This window comes from Apis cerana, linkage group LG5 (genome assembly GCF_029169275.1).
Source record: "Apis cerana isolate GH-2021 linkage group LG5, AcerK_1.0, whole genome shotgun sequence".
In the NCBI taxonomy this organism is placed as follows: Eukaryota; Metazoa; Arthropoda; class Insecta; order Hymenoptera; family Apidae; genus Apis; species Apis cerana.
In genome coordinates this window covers 10,195,538-10,214,941 of record NC_083856.1, presented here as the reverse complement: position 1 = coordinate 10,214,941, position 19,404 = coordinate 10,195,538, and the positions used below count along the sequence as shown (strand labels likewise).

Genomic DNA, 19,404 nt, shown 5'->3' with positions numbered 1-19,404 from the left:
TATCAAAACCTGTTCCAATCTTGAACCGATGGTGGAAAGATATTTTCCACGAGGCGAAGGATGCTGCAATTTCCATAGATCGTGTTTAAGTAGCACCGTTTTTCACGAGTTATCGTGCCGACAAGCTGCGCGAATAATAAAGGCATAATCGGCGCCTCTCTAAATTAATTATAGAACGTTCCATGAAAATTTATTTACTTCTTCCAATGCGGTGCAAAACACGTGAATTTTCCACGACTATGTAGATCTCCTATACTTTGCATTTCTCGTGGAATAAGTGAGTCTTGAATATTATTGAAAAAGATCGGGACAAGATAAAGGTGCTCCACGACACGTAACCATTAGTCCGTGCAGTTTTTTAAACTGTAAAGGCGTGATTCATAGTTCGGAACGAATGGAAGGTCAATACGTTATTCTAATATGGATCACATTGCGCTATATTTAGAATATCAAAAGGATAATGCATAGGTCTGACTATTAAAAAGGAAAAATGACTCACTCGCAAGTGGCAAAATAACCGCTAAACCCATACGAATTACGGTTGTGCTTTTCTATATCATTCGATGTGACACATAACCCATTTGCCCCTCGAACGAGGATCGTTATCTCTTAGCCCTTTGCGCTCGACGACTTTTTTTCACTCGAGCGAACTGGCGGCTCGAGATGATTTTACGCATACGTGACAAGTGTCTTGCATACGTAGAGTGTACAAAATAATTTTATGCATACAGTTCTCCAATAAAGAAATAAACATCTAAGGAACATCTTATTCGCAAATAAAGAGGCCGAATTGGACAAAATTATTATTTTCTCCGATTTTCAGCTTATACATGGAGATTTAATTTTTAGAAAACAATATTGCTTTTTACGGGATTTCAAATACCGAATAAAACTGGCACTTTTTTAAGCATGCGATAATTTTGTTTTGTTTTTTAATTCCATGTTAATAAATTCTTTTATACACATTTACTTATAATTTTATCTCATATACACATTTTTAACGGAATAATAAATCATAATAAAGATCAATATTTTTTCCTAAATGTTGAATCTCCGTATATACCGAAAATCGAGAAGAAAAGAATAATTTTGTCCAGTCGAGTCAGGTTAATATTCTTCTCTTTTACTTTAATCCAAAGTAAGCTGGCTGCCAGCTTTCCTCGAAAGATCATAAAATCATGGACACGGATTGAACATTGGGCATTGAACAATATCGATTATTCGAGCGCATGCGGGCACTGGATCTGCAAATAAGCGGCGAGTACAGGTAGCGACGATATAGAGTGCATTAATCAAGGAGGACTTCCGTGAAGAGTGGTCTCTGGACGGGTCGCCTTGTACCTCTTTCTTTTTCCTTCCTTTTTTCTCTTTTCTTCTCTTCCCCCTCCATAGGAAATTTCAGGCGTAATTGGGACCGTCCACTGGGGGCGATAAGCGAGCAGCCCCGAGCAGCTTCGTGGCCGCCGCAGCTGCGGTATTAATAAGAATTTGAACGCGAGATAAACTTTTAAAGGTCGTTTTACGGGCTATCGAGGGCAGGATAACGAGGGATTCTTGGAATCGGTGCACGATAAGGATTCCTGGAACGTAGGGAGCCTCGTATAGGGCAAGCGAGCGTGTTAATAATCGTGAAAAAGAAAGAAGAAGAAAGAAAGAAGTTGTTTTTTGGGAATGGAAATGGAGGGGAGAGGAATTTCGAGGAGAAGATTTTCTTCTCGAGGTTGGCGCCATTTATCGAATATATATATATATATACATAGGAATATTACTCGTTTTTTGGAATCTTCCTTGAGTCTTTAAGCTTGTTAGTCGAGCGGGACGAATCGAAGACGTTCAATATATATTTCTTTTCTCTTTTCCTCTTTCCGAATTCTTGTCACATCCTGTCGATCGAATCGCTCTTCTCTACTCTCGAGAAGAATTCTTCCCCACTCTGTATTATCGATCGAACGAGATGTTTTACATCCCCGATGAATTGGTGAGTCATTGTCACCACTGTTATCGACGGGAAGCTAATTGAAAGTACAAGTAATTCCGCGATGACGTTGGACGGGAATGTGGTTGAAATTAATGTAAATTGACGCAATTAGTTTGCTCGTAGTAAGTCGGCTTGGAAATATTGATTGCGCCTCGCTATGCGTCCTATGCGGGTAGCCCACCAGTGGAACTTGTTTCACAAACAAGCTTGGTTAAATGAAAGGGCGCTCTGCACGCCCTCCTCCCTCTCTCCCAGAATTCTCTCAATTATACAATTACGCGTAATGCGCGTTTCGCGTGGAACGAAGATCCATGATTTCTTGCTCGATAAACGGCTCGCGTCGATATTCGAGCGCAATTTTACCATCAAAATATTATCATTGTATTATGTATCTGTCGTGGAGATTGATTGGTTGATAAAATGAGAGGAAGGGGAACGAAGAGTTTTTTTTTTTTCTTTGAACCTTCGAGCGAGGCAAGAATTTTCTCGCCGGGAGAAACAAAAGGCCGGATCAATTATGCAATCGGGATTCGCTCGATGCCGCATTAATGACTCCGTATACCGTATGCAGGCGTCACGTAATTGGACAGCGCCTCGTGCGAGACGCGTGTTCGAGCGACGTCAACCGACAAGAAGAATGCAGAAACCTGTTGTTCGATGCAAATTCCAGCTGCCATCCAGCTCGCCTTTTATTTCCTTTGCACAAAGATGCCACCACGATTACTCATTTGCGTTACGAGGCGCGCGACGTCTGTCCTAGTTTTTTTCTTGCAACGTTTCCTCCATTCGAAATTAAACAAATAAATTTATTTCATTTGGACACTTGGTCGAGAGGAAGAAACGCGCCATTTCCTCGAGTTTCGAAAATGTCGTGTGTATGTTAGTTGAGCGGCGTACCATGACTTATCCTGCGAGACGAAGAGGGAAGAAGAGGAGGAAGAAGAGGAAAAGAAACGGAAATAATACTCCACTTGTTTCTACGAGTATTTCGCTCACGAGCGATGACTCACGCGAATAGAGCAAACGAACAACTAAATCGTCGAGTACTCGTGTAATAAACAAACATTCGGCCAATGCAGTCCGAAAGGTATTCACGTATACATTTTTCGAATCGATGATGCGAGGAAGTATTTACGTTTCGATCTTTTTATCTCGAGGATCGTCACGATTTTTCCAGATGTTGGTGAACGATTTCTTCCAATTCGATACTTCCTCTTCAGATTCCACCAATATTTATTTATTCAACGACAATCTATTGAGAGATTAAGAAAGTAAAAATTAGACATCCAATTGTGGAGTATATTTGCTCGAGTCACCTCGATTATTTCTGCCCAAAATTTCCAATATTTATTATTGGACCAGAAAAATTGTCGTCTCATTTCTATTTGAATCCTAGCATTTCAATTATAGAGTATATTTGCCGATTATTTTCGATTATTTTTGTCCAAAGTTTCCAATATTTATCATTTATCAACTAGACTTTCAACTTATAACTCACCACCTAGAAAAATTATCTCATTTTTACTTGAATCTTAGCATTTCAATTGTAGAGTATATTTGTTAATCACCTCGATTATTTCTGCCCAAAATTTCCAATATTTATTATTGGACTAGAAAAATCGTCGTCTCATTTCTATTTGAATCCTAGCATTTCAATTGTACAGTATATTTGCCGATTATTTTCGATTATTTTTGTCCAAAGTTTCCAATATTTATCATTTATCAACTAGACTTTCAACATACCACTTATAACATACCACTTACACAAGTCGTCATCTTATTTCTATTTGAATCCTAGCATTTCAATTGTGTAGAGTATATTTGCCGATCATTTTCGATTATTTTTGTCCAAAGTTTCCAATAATTATCATTTATCAACTAGACTTTCAACTTATAACCCGCCATCTAGAAAAATCGTCGTCTCATTTTTACTTGAATCCTATCATTTCAATTATATAACACATTGTACATTGATCGCTTGGAAATTATTTTTCCCCAAAATTTCCGATATTTTCTTATCACTTGTCACCCATTCCTATTCGAATCGTTATGATTTTCCATTCGTCCAAAATTTCATTTTTTCCTTCCTCCCTTTCTCTCTTCACACGAGTGTGCAGGTGGATCGGTAATGAAATCAGGGTCGCGGATCTGTTAGGCGCGAAATGAATCAGAGCCGTGGTGCGTGGACGCGGAAAGAATGCGGGAACGGCGTGTCTTAAAGCGTCCTTCGAAAACGTGGCCGTTTCCTACTACGATCCGGCTGTGTGACTCACACACCCGGTATGATTCCGTGGGCTATTCGTGGCACGAGCTCAGACAGCATGGACCACTCGAATAAATCACCAAATCCGCCGTCCACGTCCCCCTAAGCGCGTTCACGGCTTCTGAATCCTGTCATTGATCCGCGCACGATTATGCCGGCCCGTCTCCGAGGGACCGATTCATGCATTTAGTGCACTTCTTTTCGAATCTCTTTCTCTCTCCTTTTTCCCTTTTTTTTTTTTTGATGAAAGGATCAAGTGAGATTGGACGTTTGATGAGACCGTGGTTTTTTTCGCGTGTCTTTATCTTCGATTCGTTTTTCTTTTTTCGAAAAGGTTTCTCAATGCCCCTCTTTTTTTCCCTCGAGGACGAGTTTCTTCATCTTTCGATCGTTTATTGGGAATTTTGTTAGGATAGTTAGTGCGATTATTATTGCAGCAAGATATCAAACCGTGCACTCTATTATTTATATCAATAGTACAAATTTTTTAAAATTTATCGCGGAAATACAATTGAACAAATTACGTGGAGGATTCAGAAAAGATTGCGTGGAATTGTTAGTGAAAGAAAAAAAGGAAAAAGAAAGAAAGAAAGAAAGAAAGAAAGGATTAGAGGAGCTGATTATGAAATAATAATTTGATTGTACACAAATGTTACAATGTCAACCGTTTATCAGATAAAAATCAAATTAGTTATACAATTAATTTCATCTACTTATGATCGAGTTTATCCCTTATAAAAATCTCTTTCTTATACAGATAAATAAACGTTATCGTGTTATCGATTCCTGGAAATTAAATAATTTTTCCGGAGCAAAACACCTTTTATCTTATGCGATTTCATTTTCTCCTCCTCCTCCACTTTTTCTTCTTCTCTTTTTTTTCTATTATCTACGAGTTTGTTCCTCTTTTTCCCCACTCGAATCGGGGTGACTAAACACGGCCCCGTATCGGAGTGCCCACCTGAACGATAAGCATAACGATAAACCGTGTGGCGATAAACGAAACCCAGTTATCTTAACCGGTGAACACCGAAAAAAAAAAAAGAAACCGGGTGAATACTAATTTTCCATCCCGTTACCCACACCTGTGCCCGACCAAATGCGCGCTCCTCCTCCTCGAAACTTTAATAATTCTCTAACGATTGAAAAATCGGATCGATACATGTTGGTAGAAAAAGTGTAAAAAGTTGTCATTATTCTCTTTTTTATTCGTCTAATATATACATCTGATGTACGCGCGATCGAATAAAGAAGCTTGCAATTGTACGTTTTCGGACATCGGATACATCTATTTTCGAATAATTCGTTTTCAATAATTTTGCGGAAAGATTTACCGATTATAATGAAAATTAATGAGCGAACTTAAAAATAAGAATGCTTGATGAAGATAGAAATATTTCTATGTGATATATATATATATATTACAGTGAAAGATTAATTTTGAAAAAAAAAAGAAAAAAGAAAAGATACGTATTCGATTATATATCTATATAGCGCGTAATACGTAATATCTAATCGAATCGAATCGAGAAGAAAAAGTGATCCATTGGAAATGTTTGTAAATTTTTATCTGTACTTCGTTTTCTTTCTCTTTGAATCAAAAGTTAATCATAAGTTGATGAATCTGCACGAAAAAGAGTAGAAACGTTTCTTTGCCTTCTTTATTGCTTCCTTTTTTTTTTTTTTTCTTTTCTTTTATTATATCGTTCCTCACATTCTTATTATTCTCTATCTAATAGACAACAAAGGTTGAATGAAAGTATACACGCGGAGATATCGGACATCGTTTTACATGTACAGCCACGTCACAATCGCCTCTCTAACTCTCGGATCGATAATGTTTATTGACAAAGAGCACGCTGGTCTCTAGATAGTACCAACGCAACAATAGTACAAAGCGATTTTTACCTACCTTTATGCAAGTTTCATCGGGCGGAGCTATAGCATAATGGTTAAATTTAGAACAATAGCTGCCACGAGCCGCAATGTCTTCACAATAAAAGTCCAAAGTCCTTTTTTACAAAAATCATCCGTTTTTGTCGCAAACTCTGCTCTGAAAATTCGAATTCTTCCGTACGTGAAATTTTCTGATTTAATTTCGTCGATGCAAAGTTAAAGGAATTTTTCATATTCTTTAAATTTCGTTCCAAACTTTTTGATTCTTCTTCAAACACTGCTGTAATCGAAACGAAGATGTCGAAGGAAAGAAAAAGGAAGAAAGAGAAAAAGAAAAGAGCATCATCGGAGGGGAGGGACGAGATGTCGCAGAGAAAATTGTTAGACTGACTCACAACCGATGCTCGCTGCCAACTCATACGGCTCCATTCTCTTCCATTCTGCTCCCTCGTTATCCCTCGTCATTTTCACCCCGTCTCTCCGCTTCTTTATCCGGGCATCGTCGCTCTGAAACGAATTAAATCTTCGTCCGGGCGAAGGAAAGGCGTCGAAAAGTAGACAGAGAGAAGGGGGAGGGGTGAAGTTAATATCGAGCGCATATCTCACCCCTCTTCCTTGTTCGATATATAAAATTTCATCTCGTATTTCCAGCTTCGTTCGTCCAGTTTGCTCTATTGGAAAAATAATTTTCATCGGTGAAAGGGTTCTTAAAATTCTTAGGAAGAATTTTCTGGACTGTAAAATTTCTGGGACAATTGTTTCTTGGTAATTTAAGCTTGAGAAGATGAAAGATTTTGTCGAGTTTGGTGAACGAAAGGATAATTTTCTAAAGAATTTTGTTATAAATTTTTAAAATGATCGAGATCTCATATTTCGTATGGTTGAAAGTTAAGAGATTTGGAAGAATAATTTTCATCGATGAAAGGGAAGATTTTGACTTCGACGCGGATGGCTGGCAGCGTGAATTCGTTATTATACGATTCGACAGGCTTTCGATGTTAATTTTTACGTAATTGTTCGGGATGATCGATGGCACATGGATCGTAACGACCGATGTTTCTGTATTCGTAGGCCTTTTTTTTTTTTTAATTCAAGAGAGTTGTCGAAGGGGTCCTGTATCCGTTTCCTTTGGTCACAGAGGGATCGTTGTTCGAGAGAAACACTGACGATGTTAAGCGATCGGTTGGATGACTCACGATTAGTTCATGCTGTAAACGACACGTTTAGTAGGATTACGTATTACTTGATGGATCCGTCTTACCGCGATACACTTATCTTTCAAGTTAAATTTCTCGAAAGAATTTTACGATTAGATTAATTCCACCGAGATTTCCACCAATTATCTGAATTTTAAATTTTTCGTAGCCACGCTTTTATCATCGAAACCGATAAAGATAACCAACTCCCCTATTTTTCTTCCCATCTTTTTTTACTTAAACCACTCACATTACGTCAAATTTCCTATCTTCTCCCTCTCTAACAAAAATTTTCCAAACAATTTTCAACATCTATCAATTTTAGAATATATCGATTCGACAGGCAAAATCATTTTTTTAATCGATTTCAAGAATTGTAAATTTCCAACATTCCAACTCTCTTCTCTCGAATCACTCTCGAATGGGGAGCGAAGGGAAGTAAGTTCTCTCCAACCACCAACATCCATCCATCAACCCGTCATCTCCCTGGGCGAACATCTCAAGCGCCGCGAACAGAAACATTACGTATGCCAGCCGCGTGTTTCTCGTTTAAGTGATTCATTCACACCGGAATCCTTCGTGACGCGCTCCACGCGTTTTACGTTCCGGCAAAGCGAATTCCCAGGACGTGCGTACGATCGTGGCCAGCCTTGTGGCAGGTGGCTGTGGATACGCTCTGCAGTTTTTCATTCTCTCTCTCTCTTTCTCTGTGAACTCTGGAACTCGGAGGGGAGGGTGGAGGAATCGTGGAGAACGCAACCCCTTCGATTGACGGAGAATAATTCTTTGGAACGCGTTGTAAACGACACCTGTGGCTGGCGGGAGTGGCTGCCCCATTCTTAAATTGGGGCTGGGTCACTTGCAGCGACAGCCAGGAGGGTGGTGTGATTTGTTTCGAGGGAGGGATGGATTTGATGGAATTTGTTTTCGTGTTTTGCTTCCTCGAAATGATCGAAAGGATGATTTTGATTCTTCGATGCGAGAGTGTTTTTTGACAGGTTTGGAGTTTTGGTATAATCAATTTTTTTCAATTTGTATTTTCGAATTCTTTTGCAGCAGAGAATCTTGTTTTTTAATTCCTGCAATCATTCTCGTCGTTAACCGAAATTAACGTGCGTTGAAGTGTTAAATATTCATAAAAGAGGTTAAGTAAAAAAAGATTTTGTTTCCTTTTTTTGATTTTATCAAATAGAGAAATCATTTTTCGTCGCTTTAACGATGATTAAGTAAAAGTCATGTTTGTGCTGTAACGTTCGAAAAAATTTTTACGATTCTACAATCTCTTTAATTAAAATTTTCAAACAATGCTAAGTTGGCAATTACAATTTCCAATATTTATTTTCTGAAGGAAAAATTTAATTATTAAAAAGCGTTTAGTAACCAAACAAATGCAATCATTTAAAGATATAAATAAAAAATGGATAATAATATGCGAGTCAATCGAGTTGTTTCTCTTTCTACTTTTCCACTGAGTCACAAGGAAGATTAATCGAAGATTTAACGGACGATTCGTATTATCAGATGCATCATTTATAAACAATTTTTATTATTATATATAATAAGCTATCTAATTTTTTTTTTAGGCATCTTTATTAGTCGAAGTGAAAAAAATTAAAAATTTAATTACAACTAATAGATAAGTGAAGAAATATCGGCGCTTAGACCGATAGGTAATTGATAGCGATTTTATTAAATTGTTTTAAAAATCTATATCATCTCTACGATACAATAAAATCTAGTTAATTAAAAAGAAGAAATATTTTTATGTTTTCCATAAAGTATTTCGTACAAAAGTTTAAAGATCATTAAAAAAATTGAAATAGTTAACAAAACACTAAAATAATATCACAACTTTTAAGAAACTCTAAATTTCTTATTGTTTTAAATAATTTTCAAAAATATCGGAAATAAAAATTGTGCTCACTTGTTATGACAAATACACGTATCTGTAAAATTAATTGATATATTTATAAAACATCTTCAAAGCCAAAACAAACGCAAAAATTGGTACGCAAAAATTATCGATCGAAGCTTTATTAAGTTATTGAGCAATAATCAAAATTTGCATTAAACAAAATGCGACGGTGATAAAATGAAGTAGCACTATCTCCGTTGCGTCACTATTTCGCTCTATCTTCGTCTCGCTTTATCGAACAAGCTTAAACCGTTTATAACTTAACAAATAAACCATAATCATTCTTGTATGTACCAATCTTTTCATTCGTTTTGATCTCTAAAATCAATCGCGAACATATCAACATTCTATATGATTCTATATAATATATTTAAAAAAAAAGAAAATTTCATTCACATGCCAATCCAATACAATCGTTCGATTAGTATTCCCTTCGCGTTCTTGCCATTTGACGAATATCATATTAATAGTCTGCCAGCTGTTAAAATTAACACAGTTGAAAATAGGTAAGGTGAACGGGGCATAAAATCTAATTGAAAACAACGGTTCGACGAGAAATGGCACGGCCACGAGTTGCCAACTAGTTTCGAGTTGTTGTCGCGTGTGCCGCGTAATGTCTCGATCAGACAGATTTACATATATCGTCTGCCATTAACAAATCACTTAGGAGAATTATAACGAAACCGAGAACGACGAGAGATCCGCTCTCTGACGCACTTTCCTAACCTCTTGGAAGATTGACGACATTCCCTTTTTACGTACGACGCAACGAACAAACAAACGAACGAACACGTGAACACTCCTCGTGACGCAAAACGTTAAAGATGAAATTTTCGAAAGCAATTAGTGTTTCCTTGAAGATCTACTTGTGCCACTTTTATTTCGTAATCTCGGGAAAAGTGCAGTTGTATTTCAGTAAAATGTGACGTTATCAGGGATATGAATATGCATATTGGACTTAAATTTTGAGATTAGTATCATTTGCATTGTAAAACGCGTTTACCGAAGATGATATCTAGATGAAATTTAAAATCGAGTTAAGGGATAATTTTTATAAAAGTTTAACTAAACGATAATAAAGATTACGATTTCGACATAATCGTTATTCGATTAATTAAGAATTTCGCAAGAGATTTAACAACTAAAGGGAGGAAAGAAAATTATTACATTTTCGTTATTTTTAATGCGTCCCAAAATAACCACTGTATCGGTCATCTTCAAAAAATAACGAGTGAAATATACTAATTCCTAAAGAGGCGACGTACAATAAACATGTTTACTTCTTATCTCGATTAGCATTTTTATGCAACGTGGTGTCATCTCGTATCAGAAGTTTTTTTCTCTTTTCTTTTCTTTTCTTTTTTTTTTTTTTTTTACGAAACGGCGCATAAGCAATAACGTTTCCGGGAATCGCGTGTGATATACGCGAATCTCATAAATTCCCATCTGAATCACAAAGATGTTAACTAAGCTTGAAAGCCGGTAAACAAAAGAGCGCGTGGATCGTCGACGTAATTCAGGGTCGTTTGAGAAGTGCCTAGGCGCACTGGCCGTGTGACTCATACCTAACCGCATCGATATCAACTTTTGCGTCTCGATAGCGGGTTCTACACTTCTACGCCTTGTGCTCGAGGCCTTCTCGTTCATCCAGTATTATTTGATAAAAGAATCGAGAGTTTCGAATCATTCGCATCCTGATTTTTGTATCTTGGAGATTCTGGATCCTTGGTTTCGTTATCTTCCCAGTTTTTGATTTTGTACGTATTCATCAGTTTAGAAAAGAATATCTTGATTTATTTGAGGTAATTTAATGGATATATTGCATGACGAGAATATAAAGATTATGTTATCTCGGTAAATAATGACTCTTCGCTGATTCATTATATCCCACACTATTTTCAATACACTTTTAATATTATTATTATATATTTATTCACAAGCAAAAAGGAAAAATACTCTGTCGTTCTTTCGAGTAGAGAAATTTAGAACAATAAACTCTATTGTGTACATGCCAGATATAATAGAATTCAAGCTAACCTATCTCTAAACCTTAAACTTAACCTAATCCACCTCTTCTGCTTTTGGCAACAAAGAAGTTAAACCGATCAATTCCAATTATTTCCTTTCTGCAAAATTAAACGTTTGATCGCGTATATATTCTTTTTTAAAAACGTTAAAACTAAAGCACTTTCTTCTTAAAAAAAAAATATTCTTCCGATACGATCCGTTACAAAAGAATTCCCCGATATCTCTTCCACTTGTTCGGAGGAAAATCTAGATCGAAAGGATTGACGATTCTTCTCGCGAGAAATTTCCATCGATGTTTATCGGAGGATGCATCATCCCTATTTAGCCGGACCGCGACCACTATCGATGAACTTTATTCCCTATAGGCCGGTGAATCATGGCGGATCGCGTTTACACCAGACTGTATTGCGAACTGAGTGCTTATATCTCGTCTCTGTTTACCATTTGATTCACGTTGGGTCGAGTGCCTCGATCTTGCTCGCCTCGTGGCCCGTGATCGCGATGAAATCGAGACGGAATGCGCGCAATATACGCGCGTATGGTGATTAATCGGTCGTTGAAAATTCTTGGGACGTATTCGTACATACGCTCGCTGTCATCGGTTGCGAGTATCGATTTGCATATGACGTGATGCGTCTTGCAACACTGGACAATTGTTTTATTCTAATTAATCTGTGGATGTGATATTGATCGAATTCTTCGAATGATGGCTCGCGTTATTAGATCACAGTAGGTGTGAGTCGAAAAGTAGGCGGGCATCTCGAAGGTCTGTAATTTAGGAATATTATGTATTTCTGTTGGAAAAAAGAAAATCGAAAGGTATTCGCGTCATTGCGTGGCTCGTAGAAAGGACGAAAACATTATGTGCGTTGGTGTAAGAAATTATAGCCAATATAGATCGAGAAATATCGTCACACATGGTGACTCACTTAATATTGTTTTGATTAGATCTCTCTTCTACTATCTACTAGAAAAAAAAAAAAAAATTAGAGATCCTCAAGATATTACGTTCTATATTATATTATATTCCACGATACGAGATAATCCTGTCAGAAGATCAAAAACGATTCTTCGGTCGAGTCGTTCGAGATATACGTTTAATTTAATTTTTTAAATCTTGAATTATTAACCATTTAAATCTCGGATTATTAAAGAAATTTCTCGAGAGTCATAGAAGATATATTTTTATATAGGAAATGTTTGTTCGAGGAAAGGTTGAGAGACACTGGTTTAAATCATAGATCTTGTTCAAAGTCTCCGCCCCGATTATCCGGAACATTCTTCCAGGGGATAATCTCGACGTCTAGATGTGACTAAGCTCGATTCTGGTTTACTAGTTCCCTGCTTGACCAATTCCTCGAAAGCTTTTTGAAAGCATAGCGATGCAATGATGGAAACACGGAACCTGGATCGCGGTTTCGCGGTGCTCGTTGGAATTTTCGGTCGTCACCGGCTTACTACTGACATCACTGTCCGGAATTAGAGGTTAACACCTGCTGGACACGATGACATCTATGACATTCTATGAAAAAAAAAAAATCACCGTCACGATGATAATCGTTTGCACCGTTTATGGCCTACGCGTGGATCGCGATCATTTCTCTTTAAACGTTAGTCATTAACCTTGAAGGGATTTCCATCCCGCATGCTCGATTGAATCATCCGCGAGGCGTTCCAGGACCGAGCGATTTGTTGAAAGAAAGGAAAAAAAAAAAAGAAAACGGTCAGAGAATTCGAGAAATCGGATCGTGGCCGTGGAAGATATCTTTAAGATTTTAAATAAATTTTAAGAATTTATGTTTTTGAAATGTCAACAAACAGGAGGATGAGCTAACGCTTTTACGATTATTACTTAAAATTTAATTATCCTTGTTTTTCTTTATACCATAGTTGTAAGAGTAATCGATTGAAATCAAGTTTTTAATACCAAGAAGAAACTATTACGCGTGTCGAACGTCGTTTCTTTGTAATATGACTACGACGATTCCAACATCTCGATGAATAAACAGTCTAGTAATCGTCCCTAATATGCGATTTTGGATTTTCCTAAATCTGATGATTGCACGTGTGTTCCTTGGAAATAGGAATAGATTCTGTTCCCCATAATGCGATATTGCGAGAATAAGAGAACCGCAAAACGAGGAAGCGATCGGAACGTCCAGATACATATTTTATTTTATTTTTTTATAATATTAAATCATCTATACAATTTTTCGAAATAAGGATCAACACAGATTTTGAACACGTACCATTGATAAATCGAACAGTTCTATTCTAAAACGCGGAAGATCGGCGATTTCGATTGCAGATCTTGCATTTATAACGCTATTTCCGGCTTTTTGGCGCAAGTCGATCGTGACTTGGTGGTCGAGAGCCACGAGCAGGGGAATTTCATAAGTGCATACTAAGCAAGGGAACGCGATAAGTGATAAAATTAGACGGGAGAGGTTTCGCTGGGCGCAAACTTGCGTAAGACTATTCGTCGATGTGTGGTACCAGCGAGTGCAAATCCCGTGAATCATTGTAGTATTCGAAAGACGCATAATGCCTCGATTTATTTTTGCTCCACGGCAAAAGTCAACCTTTGATCTTTTGTTCACCGAGGGGCCCCCCTCGACCGACCGACGTTCGACTTTCTTCAACCGTCCAATATTCGCTGGCCGAGCCGTGGTCCCTATAAATAAACGCGGACAGAAATTAGAAATTTGATTTTCGTAACGCGTCTAACCGATTCCGATTATGCGGGAAAGGGCACGGGACAAGATTTCGTTCTTTTCTTCTTTTTCCTCCTTGTGCCGAGGAATGAAAGGAGAACGATTGTAAAGGCAAATCTATGAATCATGGCGTCCGATCTTGACGAGCGTCGTGAAAATTCAATTCTATTCAATTCTATTCAAATCTCGTTTTATTCTTGAATTACATCTTTCCATTCTCCTATTCCGAAGGAGACCGAGACTCGCGATATCGATAAAAAAACACTGGTGTCACCGCATGAGAAGGAGGTGAGACACGGAGGACCTTATTTTCTTATTCTAATCTTGCAAAGTTTAAACTTTTTCAACTTTCTTTTGTAAACCGAGCCGATTTATCGATGCTTCGACAATTAAGTCGCGCGTTACGTTATGTATTTACGAGTAAATCGCGCGACAAGGTCGTCATAGGACGCCACGAAGCATTGCGTGCTGCTACGACGAAATGCACGAAGCCCCGCGAAACTAGGAAGAAACGTGGAAAAGGACGCGGTGATCCGTTCACCGCGAGCTAAACAAGGACGAACATATAATACACAGCAGCGATTCGTTCGTGTGCCTTCGTCTGCAAATCGTGTACGTCACGAAGCAGCCGGCCAATCAGCATCGAGTCGGATGACTCATCCAGTCGAGCCTCATGTAAACTCTCTCGTGCCGCTTAGCCACCAGTCTCCCGCCAACAAGCAAAAGGGCAAGCGCCACTTTTGCCACGTATCTATCCCTGTTTCATCGTGAACGCATAAACATAGTTTTGTCGTGGTATCGTGCTGCCTTTGAAAAACGTTGACATTGTTAAAACTTTACATCGTTTGGATAACGTCGATCAGAAGGTTGACGATCGTCGAACGATAGGGAGACACAACTCTCTCTTGTAATCATCGCTTTGCGTAACACGACGCCGAAAGTTTCGTTGAGTGTGATCAAACACCGGGAACTCTTGTTCTTTATTGTTGTGCGCGTGTGTGTCAAATGGTGAGGTGAGAGTCGTCTGGGAATCGTGGAGAAAATCTCACGCAGTTCAAACATGAGAATCAAGAAGGAAGCACCGTGCCTCGTGTTGAGACTAGTTCCTCTGGAGAATCTCGAGCCGTGGGGTAAGAATCTTTCTCTCTCCGTTTGTCTTCTTTATGTTTTCGATAATATGAGTCATTGGAAGCTTGGTGCGCGTTGATCTCCATGCCCCTCGATCTCTCGAAGACTGAACTTTGTGTCTTGTTAGTAAGTTGGACCATTCGATTGATCCATATTTTTATTAGTAAACTCGTTCGTCTGTGAGCGATTTAAAAAATTCTATTTCTGTTTTTCGTTAATCTGATGAAAGAATAATAAAAACCGTATTATCTAAAAATATCGCGATATCTAAAAATTACTAAAAGAGATATTTATCAAGATATCAAATTTTTGTATGTATTTTTTTGTATGTATTTGTATGTATTCTTCGATATAAAAAATATATATATTAAATCGTTATTTTTAAGATCGAACATTTCATCTTCATATCAAATTTCTTGAAAAATAAAAATAAGCAAAATTAACGGTTGATTCGATTCGTTTAAATTATGTTCACAAGCACTTTGTTTATGATTGTCTTTGATTGTATTTACACTCTTGACTGATGTCATTGGTAGCACCTTAATTATACATTTTATATTTTATTATCCATGTTGTATTTAGTCATTTAATTCTCAACGTCATTCGAAAACTATGATCAAAGGTATTTCTAAAACATCCACAGCGGCGGGAGAATACAAAGTCGAACGTGGCACGCGGGTAAATACAATCTCTTATGCGGATGACTCAGGCTTTGGTATCCTTTAGATTTAGGCGTAATGCGTACTCGATGACTCGTCGTGTTATAATCGCGGGTATAATGGAATCACGGATTCTTCCGAGACGTTATATTGAAACAATTTTTCGTTTTGCTGAATCTTTTCGCGTTAAATCACATCGCAGATAAACCTCTTTCATAACAATATTTTTTTTTTTTGACTCTTCTGATTGATAACACATTCTTTCACAAATTCCAAATGAGAAAACATTTTTCTCTCTTATAAATCATTAATTATTAAGATATAAAGAGAAAAAAAGGATATAAAGGAAAAAAAAGATTGGAATTCCATGAAACATTCTTACATGGTGGACAACGAAGTGCATCGTTGCGATGGAATGTGGGTCACTTCATTTAGGTCATTACAACAATCAACTTGTACGAAGTTCATTGCTCTCGTTTTACAAGTGCCGCAAAAATATCATTCTTCTATTACTACATTAACCTATACCGTCAGCATTATCTTTTGAACTTGTCGAACATTCGTATCGATTTCTTCATTACCGGCATTCCTTGACAGTTCTTTGATCATTAGTCATCCATATTTCTGAGAAATATTCATTCGTAACAATTATGCAACGTTGATTAAGAAAGAATGTTTTTCTCAATCTACAGATACATTAGTGTTCGTAAAGTAAATCGAGATATCCCGAACTAAAACGAGAAGCACGCGTCAGCGCATAAAATCACGCGTGCCAGCCGCGGTTGAAAATCAGGCCAATACCCCACGAAAGAACACACGAAGAACCCTTTTCTTAATAATTGTGATACATTAAGCGTAATTACCGTCGTTCAACCGTCGTGAGGAGCGCGCGCGTATCGGGTATCGCGATGGTAAAACATGAACTCATGATGTCACGCGCTGTGTCACGTACTATGGCGAATGTTTTACCATATAACGTGACCACGCCGCGATAGATCGCGCTCAAAGTTGCGATTTCCTTTGAAAACTAGTCCTTGGCGTAGGATGTCCCGCGGGTATCGATAGACGGCGCAGTTGTGCCACTTTGTTAAAGATATGTGGATCGTGTAACGAGTTTCGCCGCGTTTACATAGCCGTCTAGATTCGAAAACCGTTACGCGCGTTTTGAATGATCGTAGGGAGTTGTTGAGAAACCGACTATGAAACGATAAAACTATATAATGTAAATAAGCATATGTTGTACACTCGTGTTGTCGATACACGTTCCTCAGACGTGTCCAACGCTATATTTACGATTTCCGGCAGACAATCTTAAGACTAGGTCACGGAATTGCATTACGTCTACTTATACGCCAAGACTATTGATAATGCATCGCTCGCATCTCCAAATCTTAATTCTTGTTCGTCTCGTTTTAATATCAAATCGAACCTTAGCTTCGCCGCAATCGAATTCGTTTGCGATTCGATCGATTGGATGAACGTCCAATTTAATGCTCGAATTAATCCACGTAACTCAAAGCGAAACATCCATCCTCATTACCGAGCGAAATAATAATAGAGGGAAAAGTATTATGAATTAAAGCGATAAATTGAATTAAATCCGGAAGCAGGGAGAGGCCATCCCTCCTCTCAATCTCGTTCCCCCGAACGAGAAGGAAGTTTCGTTGCGGCGACTGCGGAATAATCATCGGCCGCGACAACAGTAGCCGGCACACGGGGTTAGCGGCCGTGGCGGTGCGGCGGCAGGGGGCGAAAAGAGTGACTCATCGTTGAGCCAGGCCAGGCCTTACGAGCTGCAGGTCAGGAGAGGAAGACACTTTTAGCCCACATTTCTTCCTTGCCCCCCTTCTTCGCCGTTCTTCGGCTGGTGTGTTCCTTTATTTTTACCCCAGCCGTTTATTCGCGGTTCCTCGTTTCCTATCTCGCTTCCTCCTCTCCTGTTTTTCCTCCATCGTCTATTCTGCTTCCCAGACACGCGTCGTTCCCGAGGATTGCTACGCGTTGGCCGACGCCGAGTGTCTTAATGGGTTTCGAGGATGGTTGTCGAGGGTCTCTTAGAACGATATAATTAATGTCTGTACAAAAAAAAAATATGTAAATATTAAATATTTTATATAAATATATAAAATAGAAATATTGCGAGTGAAGACATTTCAAAGAAAATTCCAAAAATATCTAAGCGGTTTAGCAACTTCCGGGGTATTAGGAGTTTATTTTGCATCCCTATGCTTTCTCGAGTCGGCGTTTCTTAAGACTGGAAGACTTTCAAGATCGAAAATTCATAATGCAACGTGAGTAGGGCTTCCTTAGAACTACACACCAGATTACGAGATTGTGAATTTTTTCTTAGGCTTTTAAAAACGTGCTAAATTTATCGAGAAAGCCTGAGGATATTCGAGAGTTCCTCGATGAGTTCTCATAGCTGGCGGCTATGACGGGGGGGTACAGGTTTAGATACAACACGCGGAAGTATGGCTAACCTGCTACGCGAACGGTTTATTAGCTGGTCGCGTTTCTCGTTTCGAAATTGCTGTGTACACATTTCCAGGATACAATTCGGGCCAACTGAATCACTATGTTGTGCTTTGTGGGCAAAAAACGCGAATAAGAAACACCTTTGTTATACGTTCCTTTTGTAGAATCCGATTTTTATCTTAAGACGTAATATTATTTTTACAGTTAGTTTAAAATCGATAATATTTTCAAGAATATAGAAAGAGAACTTCTCTACGTTTATTCATTTATCATTTATCCTACTTTTTTTTCTTTAGAATTATCATAAATTTCGTCTATCTATCTATATATATATATATATATACTATAAGAAGAAATACTACAGAAAATAATTTAAAAGATTATTAGCATTAAATATTTCTGATGTATAACCGAGTTATAGTTAAAGATCACAGGATCGAACGAACACCACCTGCTCCCGGTTCACTGTATCGGTATTTTCAAAGTAACTCGATGCTTCCCCTGAGACCAGTTCCCACGACCCTGTTCTCTCGTTAGGCTTCCAGACCAACTCTCGACGCCCCAAAATCAAAACCGCTCCTAACCGATCCTTTTCGATTACTTTCAGGTGGACACAAGGAGTTCCACAGGCGGCACAGGGACCTCTGCGAGGATACGCTTCTCCCAACAGTCGGAGCAGGTCCGTCTACTGTCGGTAGTTGTTCCAGTCCAGGACCAGGGTGTCCAGTATTAAGTCTGTCCGGACCGCCGACTCCACAACCCGCGGACATCGATAGTCATCCAGCCTCGAGAGTTCTACCGTTCCTCTACCTTGGAAATGGCAGAGACGCGGCCGATTTGCAACTTCTTCGCGCGTTAGGCGCAACCAGAGTCCTCAATGTCACTTCACAGCTGCCTGGATATCACGAGGAGAGGGGTATCACGTATAGACAGATCCCTGCCTCGGATTCTGGCCACCAAAACCTTAAACAGTACTTCGAGGAGGCGTTCGACTTCATTGGTGAGTCTCCACTCTTGATCCGATAGAATTTATGGAGGAATTTACCTACCGTCGATAACAGTGGATGCACTTTTTCGAGAGGTAACTGTTCAGTTTGAGTAATAACGACGAAATGATCGTAAGAATGAGAAGATTCTAGATAATTCTAAAAG

At 38.5% G+C, this 19,404-nt stretch overlaps 1 protein-coding gene across 4 annotated transcripts in view; it reads left to right on the top strand.

Annotated features, from left to right (window-relative positions):
* LOC107994327 (dual specificity protein phosphatase 10) overlaps positions 1-19,404 on the top strand; it is a 68,906-nt gene that overhangs the window by 41,065 nt on the left and 8,437 nt on the right. For all 4 annotated transcript variants that reach the window (XM_062075117.1, XM_062075118.1, XM_062075121.1 and 1 more), the window contains one exon: positions 18,860-19,252. In XM_062075117.1, coding sequence (XP_061931101.1) covers positions 18,860-19,252 — 393 coding nt within the window. The remainder of the gene's footprint in view (positions 1-18,859; positions 19,253-19,404) is intronic.